General features: G+C 41.3%; 1 protein-coding gene across 3 annotated transcripts in view; it reads left to right on the forward strand.

The window, feature by feature from the left end:
- plppr2a (phospholipid phosphatase related 2a) overlaps window positions 1-18,428 on the forward strand; it is a 59,420-nt gene that overhangs the window by 31,149 nt on the left and 9,843 nt on the right. For all 3 annotated transcript variants that reach the window (XM_069674525.1, XM_069674527.1, XM_069674526.1), the window contains exon 3: window positions 2,601-2,789. In XM_069674525.1, coding sequence (XP_069530626.1) covers window positions 2,601-2,789 — 189 coding nt within the window. The remainder of the gene's footprint in view (window positions 1-2,600; window positions 2,790-18,428) is intronic.

An 18,428-nucleotide genomic window follows, 5' to 3' on the forward strand; every position in this document is an offset into this window, starting at 1 on the left:
AAAGGTTGTGTCTCTGTCTCTACGTGTCAGCCCTGTGATTTGACTGGCGATCAGTCCAGGGTGTATCCCGCCTTCCGTCAGCTGGGTTAGGCTCCAACCCCCACGCGATCCTGAACAGGATAAGCGGTATAGATAATGGATGATTAAGAGTTTTTTTTGTGTGAAAGTGTATCTGTCAGTGTTTGATAGTGTTTTTGCTAAAATGACAACTATGGTGAGTTTCACATTGAAGTCAGACTGCCCTTTCACTCGTATGGCGTTTAATTAGTGTCAAATTCACGAGCGTAAAACTGATCTGAGAGCGCACAGGACAGTACATCTCCTATAAGGATTTCTATAAGGATCTTAATTGCTGTAAACCATAGACTACATAAAAAGCTGTGAACCCCCTTCTTCGTGTTTCGGTCGACAACCATTCCTCTGCTTATAAGCTAAGGTTAGCTTACGGTAGCATCCGCTGTTAAAAGCCAAATGTTGTTCCGCCTTGTAGTTTGTGTATTTTACCATCTGTGATAACTAATACGTCAGAGACACTTTACAAAGACACGGAGATCAATACAAAGACAACTGAAGGTGTTTGTCAGACTCAGAATTTAAAACAGCACTGCAGCATATTGTAAATAGGAGATGTTGTTGCGGCTTAGACCCGGAAACAGTTTAATGTGGAAGTGTGAAGTCACGCCTTAACCACCGGATTGGTCAAACTAAACAGCCAATCAAGGGTCATAGTCCAATCAAATGAGCGGAGGCATCAGCCACTGTCCGCTTAATCCCCTCCCCCGACTCTGCAACCGAGCACGCGTGTTGAGCAGTTGCGAGAGCGTAGAGATGGTCGAGCGATAATCGAGACTGCATTTGTGTACGCTGAACGGAAATGCTCCCTCGCAGTGACGATCCGCTCACGGATACTGTTCTGTGCGCTCTCAGATCAGTTTTCCGCTCGCGGTTACTGTTTTGTGCGCTTGTATCATGCGCGCAAGTTTTGACACTAATTAAACATCATACATTCGGCACTATGTCTTACTCTGCACAACGACCCTGTATACCTACGCATGCAGCGCACAGTATCACAACAGCTGTTTAGGTCAGCGGTTAGTAGAAGAGACTGCAAATGAGAGACAATATGTGCCGTATGTCAGCTGCTTGCGTAAGAAAGTGCTCGCAGAGACTGAACTTTTCTGAAGATATCACTATTTGTGCTTGTTTTTTTTCCGGACTGTTTATACAAAGAGTGTCCTGGTTACTATATAGATTACACCTTCTGTTCTGTTGAGTGATAATGGTGTTAGATAGCCTTGGCTAGCTCAGCTGCATGTTAACACCAACCCTCCACGCACAACACTAAGACAGCTCCACGCCTGCGCCGATCATTTTTATGCTGGAATAATCCGGCGAAAACAGCTTCCTGATGCAGCAGACTATAACGCTACAAGACTGTACAAGTGAACAAACACAGTAACACCAAAACAATGAGCTAAAAGATGGGGAACTGCAGATTCATGTTGGCAGGCAACAATGCACACAAAAGCTGTTATTGCTGCTCTGTGGGTTGGACTTGATTAGGTTTTAGTTTCACACTGCTTGTACATCTCAAAGCGATTACAATTTTATTTTTTTCTTGGAATTTATGCATGCATCATTTAACTTAATAAATGATTGCAATTAAACCCTGTAAAGTCTATACTGTAGCTTCTTTGGTGCCACACTCCAGGCTCCATATTTAACGCAACCTGTGTTAGTGTGTTATTACACACTTATGGGCACCTCACATCACAAATTAAAATGTGTAATCAGACATGATTTGTTCGGATGATTTAAACTCAGGTGTTTATTTATAGAAAGGAAGAATAGAATAAAGTGTGTAGTAAAGTAAAGGCAGCAAAATGTCTTCTGTCTAACCCAGTTAAACACGTTTAACCGTACAAAAGTTGTTAACTAAATTAGTCGCATTTTTTCTATTTAAGCTGTCAGACATCAAAGTTTGGAATGTAACTGAAGTATTTTAGGAGTTGTACTTTTCAGCAGGATGTTAACTGATGCCGAAAAGCACATTAAAAATGAAAATACACTTCACACTCCTGTGCACGTGGTCTTACAGCACCTATTAATGTATTACCCACACACACACACACACAGAAACACGCACACGCATTATCTATAAATACACCCACAGCTCAACTGTAGTAGATTTCAGTGCTGGCAGCATAAAGGCTGCTCCCCCTCTCTCCCTCCCTCCCGTCCTCTCTCTCTCTCTCTGCTCTCTCAGTCTGTCGCTCGCTCCCTATAAGCTTCTCATTTTCATCTCTCGAAGAGCAAAAGCCTCCTCCTGCAGATTTCCTTTTCTCTTCCTCCTCTTTTTCTCTCTCTCTTCTCTCCCTGGCTCTCTCCGATCCTAACACTGAACCTCTCTCACTCTTGAGTCGCTCTTGCTCCTTATTTCCTATGCATGTCCCCGTGGCTGAGGGGAACAGGGGCTTAACTCTTCCCTCTTCCTCTCTTCTTTCTCGCCCTCCTCCTCTTCCACCTCCTCCGCCTCTCCATCCTCAGCTTCACCTCTTGTCCTCTCACTTCCTAACGGAGGGATAATGTTCTATTTCCAGCTGGTGATCATGGCTGGGACGGTGCTGCTGGCTTATTACTTCGAGTACACGGACACGTTTCCTGTGCACATCCAGGGCTTCTTCTGCTACGACAAGACCTTCTCCAAGCCCTACCCGGGTCCGGACGACACCAGCAAGATCCCCCCTGTGCTCATCTACTCGCTGGTCACAGCCGTACCAACACTCACGGTAAGAGTCTGGTGTTTATAAGAGTGAAAGTAAAGGTCGAGAGTCAGCGGGAGGTGTGTTTGACGAAGTGTGTAAGTGAGTGTACACTCACTGGATGCTGAAAGCTGAGAGTGGGGGAAAAGGAAGGAGTAAAAAGCTGTCAAAGTTGACGTTATGAGTTTGGATTGTTTTCTTTATCTGTCTTTGAAAGAATTCCCTTTCTTTCTCGTCTGATTTGTGAGTTTTTGCAGTCCTGCGATTAATCATCTTTGGTGTGATGAAGTGAGCAGATTGGCAAGCGGCATGGAGGTAACCCCCTCCATCCTCTGTGACAGCCAGGTGCATGTGTGTGTGTGTGTGTGTGTGTGTGTGTGTGCGTGTGTGGAGAGAAAAACAGAGACAGAAATAAACCCAGGCACAGAAATGTAATGGGGTTGAGCAGACAGGTCATCAGAGGAAGAAAGAGACAAAGTAGGGAAAAACGGGCGGAAAGAAGAAAAGTCAGAGAGACAAATGAGAGAGAAAGCAGAGGAGCTAAAGTTGGAGTCGAGACGGAGCGATAACGGAAGGAACAAGATGCTGTCTGAAAGAAAAACCAGAGATTTTAGGGGAGAAAGAAACACAAAGTGAGGTAATTTGTAAGGGGGGCATGTACTTGTTTTTGTGTGTGTGTGTGTGTGTGTGTGTGTGTGTGTGTGTGTGTGTGTGTGTGCGTGCGTGCGTGTGTGTGTGCGTGTGTGTGTGTGCGTGCGAATATAGCTGTTGATCCCCAAGTGAGCAGAAGGCAGGGAGCGTGAAATGCACAACACCTGGCCCTGACTTTGAGCACAGACACAAAGCAGAGCGGCTAAAATCCCCAAAAGACTGAAAAAAAAAGAGAAGCAGAAAACACAACAGATAGATGGAGCTTAAAGGCACAATACGAAACAGACAATAACCTGACTGGATTACATGCACAGACAAAACCCCAGCCTGCCATCCCTGAAAAGACAAGAATATCGCACAATGGCAGCGCAAAACAGACACAGATGCTGTTTTTGTGCTGCTGTGTACATTCGCTTGCACAGACACAGTGCAGGCTGGAGAAATACAACATAAAGTTATGTAAGGACTTGGCTTTATTTACAACCATAGAAAAAAACATGTGCATGATAAGCAATAGAATTGGATCATATTACTGCTGAAGTAAATAGAATTGGATCTGCATGATTTGGTGATGTCAGGTCACCTTATTTATGTGGCACATTTAAAAGAACAGGGGCTTCACATTGAGGCATAATGTGTAGAAACTGGCTCAGTAGATGCACACAATTAAAAGAACAATACAAAATGTAATACACTGAAATTCATATAAAAGTGAAAGCCAAATTAGTATTAGTCTATTATCTTAGCATAATAAAGGTACTGATATGACAAATACATTAAAGGTAGCCTATTGATATAACAAATGAAGCTTCACAGAAGTCATACACCCCAGCTGTAATCAGCTGTCTGCCTGCTGATTCAATCATTGTTTCTAATCAGTAAGACACCAATCACAAGTTTTTATTTGGTTCCCAGAATGTTCCTTTTAATAGTTCTCTGAAAACATCTTCAGAAAGTTGCAGGTTTTATAAATCACGTTCTGAGTTTATGCCATACTAACATCCTGAAAAGATCCTCAGAATGCTGCATGTTCTACCTTTGTTTGTATGTAACATTGAGCAAATGTTTTAAAAAAGGCCTTCTGACATCCCAGGCCTCAATAACATCCTGAAAATATCTTCAGAATGTTGCAGCTAAAACGTTTTGTCTTACTTTAAGTTTTAACTTTTATTTGAAATGATGAACATTCTTAAAATGTTCTTTGAATATTAGATTGCAACATTTTCTTTCAGACGTAATTAGAACTTTTGGTAATGTTAGCCAATGTTATGGGAACGTTCCCTGCTAGCTGGGCGTCTCTTTAAATGCAACTTCCTTCTCACTCATTTCTGCTACAACAGTGCTGCACACACACCGCCGCTGCTGCTGCTGCTGCTGCTGGCAATGCTTTGCCTCCACCACCCCAGCCTCCTCCTATCTTGATCGTTGCTTGTGTCGTATTATCTCTCAGATGTACAATGTATAACCCAGGTAGCAACTAAAGAGTGGAGCCAGTGGCGCAAAGCATAACTGTATTTCCTTGTGGTAATAAATGGTTAAATCTATGACAAGAATGTTCCCGACTGAAATACGGTAATACATTAATATGAACCTGCATGGGAACAGAATGTGTAATGGTCAGTCATGCAGTTTGCTTGTTACAGGCTACAGAAGGAGAGCAAGTCCTTTTAGCACAGATGTTGTAGAGGGCATGGGCGAGAGAATTTAGTCATTTAATTTGGAGGACTTGGTTGGTTTGGTTTCGCCACATGCGTAGGAAATCATTCCTGCAGGGCATTTTCATTATAATAAAAGTTCCTGCTCTTTTATGGCTTTAGTTTCCTAAAGTTAAATTAAAATCTTCCAACATCTCTTTGTTATTGTGTAACATAAGTGCAAGATACTACAGTTGTACTATTATAGGCACTACACTCACCTCCTATCCAAACTAAGCAGACTTTTAAAGCTGCTCCTGCTGAGGGTAAATCACTTTGGACGTTGATCTGGGTCAGAGCACAATACGTACTGTCGGCGAGTCGGCCCTAACCTGTGCTGACAGAGGCTTTGGTGTGTGTAACAAGGAGCAAGGTATCACAGCAGTAACCCCCTGTGATAGCTATGGTCTGGTGCAAATGGGCTTTGCCTTTCTGCCTCGGCTCTCTTGATTTCTTTTTGTCCAGTGCAGTGGTAAATTAGAGGCTTGTGTGTGGTGATAGAGTGGCTGGAGAGCACACAAGCCAGATATCTTTAATGCAAAAAGAGTTCGTTTGGATCCATTATTTTATTTATCTTGCCTGGGAACACACATATGTCATTCAATTTCCAACTCTGTCTTTCTAGCAATTAATACAGATGTGTGCAGAACTCTTACTGCAGATAAGAACTTGGTTTGATCAGATCTGACCCTGCCAGGCTGAATCAGTGCAGGTAATCAGCCACTAAGGTATTTGGGTCTGTGCCAGGGTCCTCCCAGCTCAAAGGAGGGCACGCTCTCAGGCAGCTCCAAGTGGGTCCCAGCATCTAATTAAAATCATCAATCACCTTCTAAAGTTTAAGTACAACAAGCCAATCCACTGCTTGGAGACCAAAGCATCTGACATCTTCACACCTCAGACTGTTAGTCACACTTATTAGTACGTGTTCATATGTGCCCTTATACTCCACCGAGTGTGTATATATCGATCCGGGTTAGAACCTTTTATATTTAGTTTGAAACACAAATCTCTAGTAGTCCATAAAGATTGTCCAAACTGTTAACTTCTAGTTAGAGTTTCTGTAGATTAAGAAAGTGAGCTATTTAGGTTACACCTTGACACAAAAGCTGTAAATTCTACCTTCATGAAGGTAAGCATGATCAGTTTGGCAGCTGTGGTGCTTTTGAAATGTACCGTGTGCTATTGGATTTCTGTTACATAAGACTGCATTGCTGGTTTCCTCGTCTATGTGTGTAATCCGTCAGCTGATATTAAAAAACTTTTCTCTGTACTTTGCTGAAGTAATGGCGGACTCCAGGACCCCCTGGCAACACTGCCTGATGGGGTCACAAACAAAGCCATCTGATCACACCAATCAGAAGTGTTGTGTGCGCTCAGAGGTTACATCAGCAAACTCAACAAAACTTCGTCATGTCAGTTTTATTTATAAAGCTCAAATTGATGCTTCAGGGGTTTTACATCCAAAACAGGATTCAGCACTCTCTATCCTTCGACTTCATTTTAAGTACTTTAATGGCGACTTTAGGAGACTTCGGAGTCGTAAGTGTGTTTGATATTTAAATGGCAGTCAACTTGAGAAAGCGAAGCCACTGAGCTTCCTGCAGGAACAATTGCACCAAGCAAGGGATGTAATTAAATTGCACTGAGTCGTTGTGTGGCTGGAAACAATCAAATAATAACTCTAGTGAGATGATTACTTTTTGAAAGTAACCTCCCAATCAATGGAATTTCAGTGACAAGGACATGATGAAAAGTAACCCCACCTTACTACGCTCATCGATCCTCCTCCGCCTCCTCCATGTTAACAGATGGGACATGAGTCAAACTGTAAAATCAAAATACACGGCAAATACATTTTTGGTTGTTCTTATCATGCTGATTTACGTCCAAGTGTTCATTTTTCTGACAAGTTTATTTTTAATGTGATGCTGTAAAAAGGATGATTGACAGCTCTGTTGACAAATACGGCTCCTTCACCCGATCTGTTCCATATTAGAGTAGAGGAGGACCGGCGAGAGGAGACGTAACAAAAACAATAACTACAGTCATTGCAGTTTCCATATCTGTGAATGACTGCTTCAGACCAACACAAGAAGCTGTTCTGCTGTTAAATACGCTGCTATGCGTGACCTTTGCTGTTTTTTGTCTCCGGTAAGGTAAAATAATAATCTCAAAGTTCTCTGTTTTGTTCTATTTGGCAGCACTTTATGGGGATAAAAGGCAATTTGCGCTGCATAAGTCCCAGATAACCCGACGTCTATGTTTGGCTCCCTTTTTTATGGCTGTAACTCATAATTTTCCTCGCTGACGGTCGCTTTCCTTTTTAGACTGTTTGCCTTCATCTGAGTGTCGAATTTGTTTCTTTTTCTTTGGATTTTCACGTATTTTTGAAGTTGTATCTGTAGTCATCGATCTTTTCTTTGTTTGTTCAGCCATAGTAGATTTCTGTTTACTCAAAGAGACTTGCAGAGACCAGAAAAGCCGCTTAGCTCTGCCTACCCACTCTGACAGACCAACCACTGCTGGGTGATGGAAAACGCGTCACTAACTGGGTGCCGCTTTTGATTTTTTTCCCGAATGTTGCCGGAAGTGGCTACGGTGGCTCCACCAGCCGACTGCTCAGCTCCGGCTTCTCCGACTCCTATGGTTCCAGCTGACTCTTTTTTAAAGAGGATCTTGTGAAGAGGTTTTTTGATTATTTCGATTAGATTATTTGCAGAAGTATAAAAGTGGAAAGCACAGTTTTCTTTTTCTGTGCTTACGTATAAAGTGAAGACAAGGATGCTAATAACTGCAACAGGTGCCCTAAATTGGCTCTGATTCATCAGTCTTGGCATTATACATAACAAATGTACATCAACATCAATTAAAAAGCTATTTCTTTATCTATAATTTTAACAGTGTTCAGAAAAAAAGGGGTAACTTTGAAAATCCATCTGCGTTTTTATGCTAATCGACAACTGTCAGATTTTATCGAGAGACGACAGCCGCACACTTCAGCTTAGTTCACTCTAATGGAGCTTGTAAACCAGTTAAGTCTGGGATTAGTTCCTTTATCTAGCGCAGATTCAATCCGACAGTGTGTGTATATGTGTGTTCACGCTCCTCTCTTAATCCTTCCCTTTGATCACTTTCCTTTTTTCTTCTCCTCTCTCTTTCTTAACCTCTGTTACTTGTTCTTCATCACAACCATTGCCATTCATCACACTGCTGCATCTCATCCACACTGACCTTTTTGCCTTCATGTTATATTCATCCCCATTCCGCTTTATATACCATCTTAACCTTGTCTGTGTTTAGTCTATTTTCCCTTTTCACCCAACAGTCTGACACACCTCATGTATTTCTTCCTCGTGTTAACCCCTCCCACCTTTTCAGATATCCCAAGATAGTCTCCAGTCTCATATCGACACCTTCTCTGCCTTTTCAGACTCTTTATGTCTCACCCCTTCTGACTCCTCCTCACACCTGTCTCACCTTCCAATTAACACATCAACTGTGAACTCATGGAGCTTCACAGCTTTGCTTGTCTACAATCTGGGCTGGAATGAGGGATTTAAACAGACTCCAACCAGTTCTCTATTCCACTTCCTGCTCTTTTCCTCAGATGAAGAGAGGTCTTGTATGTGACTGAATTCTTACTGAGATAAAAGGTTTATTGACAAATGGAAATCTCTGAATTGAAATCAAGCCAAAGCCTCTAAAGGTTAGAGTCATGAGTACATCCTAGAAGTTATGTGCTTTGCTTATTCTATGCTAACTGTAAAGCACTTTGCATTGCCTCTGTGTATGAAATGTGCTACAGTATTACTAACATTGCCTTGCCTGATTGAATGTTCCCCACTCAGTGTTGGGGGTAATGCGCTACAAACTAATCTGTAAGAGTACTCAGATTACTTTTTTATTGTAATGAGTAACATAACTAGTTAGTTTTGCAATTAAAGTAATCTGTTATTTTGTTAGTTATTCATAAAAAGTAACCTGATACTAGAATTTTTTTTTGGCCTATTTCCCTTTTCCTTTTGTCGCAACAAAAAAAAGAACATTTCCAAAGCGCTGTTTCTGTTTCTCTCCTACTTCTTGGCAGGTTGTCCATAGGTAAACCTACAGTTGTGTCAGTACACATGTGTAGCTAGCTAGTTACTTTGTGGAAATATTCACATTATTTTTATATTTTTTGGTGAAAGGGATGAGAACAACATGACGGTGAAATGTAAGTCATGCCTGGAGGATAAGTGCTTGTCAGCTGTGAAGAGCTCGACTTCAAATACGAAGAAGCATCTGCAGCTAAACACAGCTCCGCAACACTGGTGGGACTAAGAGCCTGTGCTGTACTGTTTTCATTGAAACAGCTGTGCCTAATACTGTATGCCTCCCAGTTCACAAGTTCACTAGTCAGATTGTTAGCATAATAAAGAGCTGTAACGGTTATATTGCATCTGTCATTCCTGTTGTTAGGCTGCAGAGTTACAGATTATAGGCCGTAAACAAGGCTATGCAATGATGGTAGAGTCAATTCATTCAAGAGATGTTGAGTAGGCTTCACGCAGTCCTAATAATATAACCGACATATGTAATGAGTTGCCAAGGGGGTTTAATTTTCATTAATGCAGAAGTAATCTAAAGCATTACTTTTCTCAACAGGTAATGCAGTAATGTAACGAGTTACTTTTTAATGGCAGTAATCTTGTAACATAATGAGTAACTCTTAGTTACTGCTCCTTTATGTCATGTATTAAACTTGTGGGAACCATGAGTTCCAGGGGCAGACTGAGATTATAACAGCCACTTTTAATGTTTTTAACCCTAAAAAGCAGTTGTTTGCTTAAAGTTCAATACATTGTTAGCAAGTTTGCCAACTGCTTTTTAACTGACAGTCAACAACTTCTCCAGATCTAAGAGGGTTTTTTTTTTTATCCTTGGGTTTATTGGTCTCAGGCTTACAATCCTGAGAATAAAATGTCAGGCGGGGTAAACAGCACAGTGCAGAGAAAATCAAAAGAAGATCAGAGAGCTATCGAGAGCCAAAGTCATAACATCTTATTTGTTTTCGCAAGGTCATCTCTCATTCAGTCCTTCTTGAAAGTAATTTCTTATAATTCTAGAGTTTTGTTGTCGGTACTATAGAGTGTGGCTGCAGAGCGTGGTTTCTCCTTCCTGAACCGGATAAAAACAGCCCTGAGAAGACGCCTCACTGAGGGAAAAGGTTAATAACCTGCAAGTTGTCCCAATGGGTTGGATGGCTTCAACTTCGCAAAAGCAGCGGAGCAGTTCTGTTCACTGATGCCCCGCAGCAAACTGACCTAAAGGGAACGGAATTTGGACCGACGTGGCTATTTTTTTCCTTTTTTCAACCTATTTTGGCTTCTTAATTTTTTATTTTTTTGAGATACTTTACCAATCCCTGAGGGGAAATTCAATGTTTCACTCCGTTATTACAAACATGCTACACAAACATAGGCCTGAAATACACACATGCACAAACAGGACGCTATGGACATGCATTAATGGAGAGATGTCATAATGTAATTTTTTTTTCTTATTGTAAAGTTGTTTTATTCAACATTAATGTAATGCAAAGACACATTAAGGATGATGTCTAATGTATTAATTCATGTCGAATTAATTAATTAATTAATTAGGCATATATTGCTATTCAAAGCATATGTCCAACATTTTTCAATGTGGCTGGAATTCTAGAATATTAACGGCCAAATTGGCTGTAAAAAAAAAAATCCAGCGTTCCCAAATAAGTTCCAAAACAGCATCAGACTAAAAACGGGTACAAATGGGCATGTTAACACACCACTGGATGATTTTCTGTATAGTTTTGCATGTAAGGGAATACTAGTACTTAAATTAAACCCAGGATTTAAGTTAATGGTAGTTACCCAGTAATTACCATCAACAGTCAGTAATATTCAAATTATTTTTTTCATCCTCACTGTTTGTGTGTGTGTTTGTGTCTGAGTCCTTTCTATGACCTCAGATTTTATTTGGAACGTGTCTTTATGTTGTCAAAGAGCTGTCCTGTCAGCGTCCTCACATCCCCGTTCCTCAGTCATAATGTCAGTGGACTGACATTAAACTGTTCCTCACCCGGGGGGAACCTGTGACCTCTCAGCAGCCCTTAAAGATAACTCACATTCATGCACAATTGCACCGACATGGATCAATGCCTTCCTCTCTGTCTGTCTCTCTCTCTCTTTCAGTCTTCTTTGCTGTTTATCTTCTTTATTCACCTTACTGCTGTTTGCAAACACACACGCATGTGTTCAATCGAAGAAGGCCAGAATGCTTCGTACCCGGGTTAATGGGACAGATGGCAGGGTGGGCTCCGTGGTGGGAGAGGGGGCAGTGGTTGCTGTGACACTGAAAGCATATGTGCCCTGGTGAAGGCTTTCTCGCCTCTACCTTTCACTGCCCCTTGACCAATTCTGCAATGGAGAGAAAAAGGAGGCTAATGTGTGATAAGAGGAGGGATGCTGTTAATGCAGGGTCACAGTTGTGTTATTGGAGGAGACGATAAGAAAAGGAAGAACATCACACAAAGAGAAAAAATGAAATCAGACAGAAAGTGTTAGAGATTCTATTCATGGAGGGGAGAGGCACATGTTTTCTTCTCTGCACATTTAAGAGTCTCTATCTGCTCTTTCTATCTGTGCTCCTGATATCCTCACAGAAGCATAATTTTACACAGTCTGCAGCATTTCCACTCTGCCAGGGACACAATCACAGCTCTGATATAACGATAATAATCCCTCTACCAAAGACAGTGTAGCTGATTGCACAACCAGATCATTTTGATATCTGTGATATAAAAAAAAAATCTCCTTGTTCCCTTCTGAACATTTTGTTTTTCTGGTCACCTTAGTCGGTTCTTTTCTTCAAGTTTTAAACTTAAATTTCATCCGTTAATTATCTATATTTACGAGACTATAATACTTGCAATACCTGCAAAGTTGTGCCTCTCGCTGCATTTCTGCAAGGAGAGAGACTAAAAGACGGACAGGGAGAGAGAGTACGTGTGCATGAACAGCACATACCTGAAACAAATACTGGTTATTTGATGATAAAGCCTGATGTAACTCTGTATAAGGGGGCTTTCACATTAGGGACCCGGGCCCAGATCAAAGTACACTTGACCCCAAAGTCCAGTTTGTTTGATTAGTGTGAACACTGTGTACCGTACTCGGGCACGGTTCGTTGATCCGTACCCGGGTCCACTTGAAAAGGTGGTCTCAAGTACGGTTCATGTGTACTCGGGTACGTACACATCGGATGTGAAAGCTAACCGTACCAAACCACGAAAGTGGACTGCTTTTTATAACGTCTCCTCCGAAATCTGCGTATGCGCGCAGCACCGCAGATCCCATCCTCTGAACTGCACGGCCATAGCTGATACTGTAGGGATGTAGGTGAGAGGGTCGTTCTTGAGATTTTCTCCAAAACATGAATAATAGTAGGCATAGTGTGAAGGTCAGCTCCATTGTATGGGCTTGGGATCATGCGATAAACAATGTTCCGTAGTTGATGATACTCTTCTTCTCCTTGTTTTTGAGGTGCGTTTCCCCCACCATCTGCTTTGAAATCCTACCTTAAGTGTACACGGGTATGGTATAAAGCAATCGTACCTAATGTGAAAACACCCTAACTCTCAGGTTTATCAGTGAAGTGTAGAACGACCAAGTAGCCTGAAGTATCTGTTAAAAGTGCATTGGTTAAGCCTGGAATTGTCTTCTCATTTTTGGACAAAGCTTTTGGTAGAGACAATTGCGGGATAGTAGCAGGAACTTTTTCCTACTGTCCCATTTTCTACCCTCTTGTTATGGCCTATTGCCATCATGCCACATTACATGCTGGGCTTGGACAAGTAGTTTACATCTTAACATTAAAACTAATCTGTTGTCAAAAACAGAAAAATGAGTGTCGAACAATCACCGTTAGTAATAACCTTTGCTACGATTACTTCAAACTTTCCTGTGACTGAATAAGAATAAAAGTTCTCCCATCAGGACTCTGGCCATTTTGGTGCCCCACATCACTAATCAGTTTTCCTGCCACACAATAATTTTTTTAATTTATATTGCATGCCATTTTGCAACAGTGTTCTCCAGCAGAGACCTGATTATTAGATTTGATGGACATTGTGGGGCCTTAAGATTCTCCCCCAGAATCTACATCAAATCATAAATCATTGAGAAGGTACTACAAAGGCCAACTTCTTACCCCCCTCTCTATTAAAAGACAGAGTTTGAGTTTATCCACCTGGACCTGAACGCATCTCTCCTTTCCCTGTAAGGTTGTAACAATTGTCGGGAAGTGTGCAGTGTGTGTGTGGTCAAGCAAGTAAAGGAGAGAGAGCAGCAGAGTGATGGTTATTGCGAGCGGAGCAGAGAGAGAGGCTGGGAGTGAAGGTGTCAATCTGGCAGTCGACTTATATCTTACATTGTACCCGACGCTACATTCAAAACATTTGAGGCTCAAGCCAGCAACCCCAGAACGTAGCGCCCTTGTCGACCGCCTGTATCACCTATGCCTTGAGCTGGCCTGCCTCCCATGATTTACCAGCACTTTAAATCCACTGCTACGCGTTTAAGAAAATAGTTTCTTCACATAGAAACTCCAGACTGAAGGACACCAACAAACAGATGCCAAGAGATCAACAAAACACACAATCCCATGTTAGTGCAGCTATTTTTACCTGGTCCATTCACGTACATCTAACAGATGACCCTGAGTGTTATAGGGCTGACTGCAGCTCTCTGACCAAGAGGATAACAAGATAATTGATAATAATTAAAAGGCCAAAGACAGAAAGAAAAGAGAGGAATCAGACTGATACACAGAGAGACATAAACAGCTTACTGTCCCATTGATTTTTAAGGAACATAACAGCAGGGACCCAAATAGGAGCATGTAATTGTTCTGGATAAAAATGAAAGAGGAAAAACAAAGAATATATAACCCACTTCTTCTTTCAGTGGGAAAACATTGAAAGATAAAAGAAAGAAGGGAAAATACAAGAGAGAGAGAGAGAGAGAGAGAGAGAAAGATGGATTAGCAATGCTGCAAAACAATAACAACAAGGTTGCTTCTGTAGGATGTAATATGGCAATGCTCCTCAGAGTAAACCAGTATAATACTAAAACCCAGTGTTTGGGACTAACAGACTAACAGTGGTTATGATGTGCAGTCACACTGAACGAGCAGAATGAATGAATGACTGTGAGTTTGTGATCTGTGTGCTCATTCATCCATGTTCTTTTCTCAGTCGTCTTCCTTCATCCCGTCAGCTCGTTGAAATGAATACTGCCGTCTGTATCTGTCTGCGTTTTCACTCCGTCTCCTGTTTAGCACCCATTCCTCGCTGTGATAGAACAACGCGCGAGTAAAGGTGATGGTGATACTGATGGACTCAGTCAGGTGCAGCGTCTTTCCTATCATCCATTAACACAAATCACACATATACACAGCATTGCAGAGATTGAGGATGCGGTAGATGATGTCAGATAATGGGATGTTAGTGACAGCTCGGCATCTCTTTGTACTTTACACATGAATAACCCTCCCTTCTTGTCAGAAGCATTAGGTGTTATGGCTGCAGAGCTGCGCTTCAGAGAGAGGAGTGGAGTTTCCTGCTTTCTTTACATCAGATGTTAGAGTAACACTGTATATGTAACTATTGGAAATTAATAACACTTAATCTAGTCCTCCTCTTCTATGTCAAATTAACTGTGAAAGTTAGAGGATAAAAGGTGTTTAGTTGAGCCTCACATCAGTAGATCTGTGTACACTGAACTTTGCTGCAACTTTGTACAGCAAACATTATTAGATTTAAATATGTAAAGATTTTGATATACAGTATGATAACATTTTAAATACTCTTAAAGTATGCTTTCTTATCGAGAGTTAGATTATAATATCAACCACTGTTATGTCCATAACGTAGATTAAAGTTGTGTGTTTCTTGTGCTGGTTGTCTGGCCAACTCACAGTGATGACAAGTGAATTCAAGTGAATGCGCCTAGCCGCCAAATCATTTAAAATGGTAAATGGACTGTACTTATATAGCGCTTTTCCATCTAATGTACAAGTTAACCCATAGGTAGGACAGGAAGACAGACAAAAGAACATATATTCAAGTCTTTATGCTACGCTAAGCTAACCTATTCCTGGCAGTGCCCTTATATTTTTCGTACAGATGTGTAAGAAACTTCTAGAAATACAACTAATAAGCACATTCCACTAAATGCTTTTTAAAATACAGCGCTGACAGAAACGGTTTCAGTATTCTTCAGATGGTTTGTTACATTAGTGGTCCAATAGCATCTGACCCCTCCACCCTACCACCACCTCTCCGACATCAGATTTGGGGAGTTACATCTGACAATTTTTGTAACTTTCTACATTACAAAATGACAAACAAACCAACAAGCATAAATGAAGACCATATTAAGGATATTTTTTGGCCAATCATACATTATTTTCACATCTTAATTCTTACTCTTCTTATCATTTTTTTTGCCACCTTACCATATCACTAAAATGATCTGAGCAGAGTCAGTTGTTATTTACAAAAGTGAATACTAATGGAGGCAATCACTGCTCTGCAAAAAGGAGGGACGCTGAAGTTTTAATCCAAATAAGAGAAGGAAAAAAAAGTCTTACAGTATACTTTAACTTAACTTATCAAAAATATCGTGGACAAATCAGGATAATTGATAAAGGATGAAAACAGGAAATGATAGCAGAACATAGACGAAACATATTTAATACAGGGAGGATATTCATTCAGGCTTATTCCACATGCTTGATTTGTCCTCGCAGCTGTATTTACGACTATATCACATGGCTAGAGCACAACCGCAATCTCGTAGCTCCAGACAATCAAGTACACGACGCATGCTAGTAAAGCTGGTTTGAGCACATATCCTTGGACTTGACCGTGCATTTCTCCCAATTAGTTGTTCACATGTAAAACCATGTATAAAGTTATAGTACATAAATATAAAATGTATTCATCTTATTAACTCTTATTTCCTCTTCCTCTTCTTGCTGTTTACTCCCACTGCTCCTCTGTCACCTCCACAATCCTCTTCTTTCATCTCAAAGCTGTGAGTGAAACATCCCCACTTATTATCTTTTAATAGTCGCATTCTCATAAACGGGGTCCGGTCTGACTGCACTCTCACATTTGACTAATAACCACTGACACAAATCGAGACGTGATTACTCACACACACAGAGCAGCATCCTCCGGCTTCCTTGTGCGGACACAAATGGCTTCTTTACTCTTTGCACACACACACACACACAGTTAATCATGTGTGAATTTATTAATGATTCATTCTTACACTTATTTCTCTTCATCTGAATCATTGATGTAGAACTTGTCCTGGTCGGCACTTTTGATGCTCATGCTGCTATTTCTAGAGGTCATCATGTGTGCTGGAACATTTGTGGACACATTGCAGTCCTTCTGCATCGTCACTGTGTAGACGGGATGATTTAACTCAAATAAATTATAATCCTCTCGAGCATAAACTGCAGCGACAGCCTCGTCATATTTCACTGTGAGTCCTTGGAGGAGCGGTCAGGGCAGAGGCAGGGATGGAGCGCGTCCCGCTGCAGTGTACAGAGATAATTTAGAAATGTTGGTTGAAATAATGCGCTGCATTATTCACATGGATGCCATCTACGCATGAATAATTCATTCCTGCAGTATTAGCCCTGATCCCATCACAGCCCTACCTTCCCCATACTGTTCCCCTCTTCTTTCATAACATTTCCCTTCTGTATTCTTATTATCTCACTCTTACACTTCTCTCTCTCACAGACTCCTACTTTCATCTTGATGTATACTTTGATTATATGGGCTGCAGGAAGGAGGCATAGCAATACATATCACTTCTCTCGTCACTTCTGGTTGCAATAGAACGAGATGGCGACAACCAAAAAGCCAAACTTAAAGAGCAACTTGCAGGTTGGAGACATTTCCACATCGAATTTCCACATGATGTGACCTAACATAGGGGAGTCCCGCCGATTGATGACGGGTTTAACATTAATAAATATGAATCTAAATGCCAGTCTTGTCATTTAAGATGATGAAACTGTTAATTCATGTGCATACGATGGACCACAGGTTTATAATTATGAGCCTGTTAGAACCAGTGGAGAACTGGGCAGGCGGCGTGGTGAGTGACCAGCGTTAGCTAGCTCACATCACAACAATGTAAAGTTCTTCATACCAAAGGCTATAACATATCATGAGCAGTAGCAAGTGGGAGCATTAATATTTACCCATTAAACTTAATAATGGCCGAGTGTCAGCTTGTAACAGTTGTATTTATTATTGCCTTCTATAACGGTAAATCTGTACTACGTTTAACGGTGCCACAGCGGTGTGTGATACGAGGGAGGGAGAGTGGTGACAGTTTTCTGATGCTTTATTTGATAGTTGCTTGTGTGTCCCGCCCCGAAGTCCCGTCTCTTCACCTGCACAAAACGCACCCAGGCACGAAAGCTAGTTCCGTTCCTCTTCCTGTCAGGAGAACGGTGGGCTTGATGTCCCATCAAGGTAGAATTTGACACAAACACATAAGTTAACCTACATAAGAACTGTGAGGTGAGGTGCAATTATAGACTACCGAAATAATAATTACACAATATGATACGACCGCTCAGACTCACTACCACCTACTTGTGCACGTTGAGCTGAGGCCCTCTAAATTTGTGACCTTATGTCTTTTAAATAATATGAAGACATGGAGCCATTTTCAGACAGATTGAGTGTTAATGTAGTACAAAATTGAACCTGCAAGTTGCACTTTAGGGCTTCAAAACTGTATTCTACAAACTCATGGTGCAGTGGCTATCAACTTCTTGTAAGCTGTCTATGATTGTGTACGTCGATTTTGAAAGGTGTGTTGGACTTAATAACTGACTGCCTATCCGAATCCTACTAAAAGTCTTCACATTTAATAATAGTATTGAATAAAATAGGTTTAGTAGTACTATGTGCTTCCTAAAACACCAACCGCCCACTGCATCAGCTTTGCCTGAGGCAACATGTTGAAGAGCCCTTGTCCTTTAGTGACAGCACACCACCATTATCTCACATAATATTGTGTACACATGCTGAAACCCTCCACAGTCCAGCAGTCCCCATGGAAACAGCCCCCATGCCGCCATTTAATTGCCCCATAAATGGCTGTCCACAGTGTGATGTTGCCCCTAACACCTCTGATTTGAAGCTGCTGATTAAACCACCCCGGCCTTGATTTCAGTGTTTAAAGGGTTGCCATGGAACACACAG

Source organism: Semicossyphus pulcher, unplaced genomic scaffold, assembly GCF_022749685.1.
Source record: "Semicossyphus pulcher isolate SPU_LCO1_2020_fin unplaced genomic scaffold, fSemPul1.0.p SCAF_23, whole genome shotgun sequence".
Lineage (NCBI taxonomy): Eukaryota > Metazoa > Chordata > Actinopteri > Labriformes > Labridae > Semicossyphus > Semicossyphus pulcher.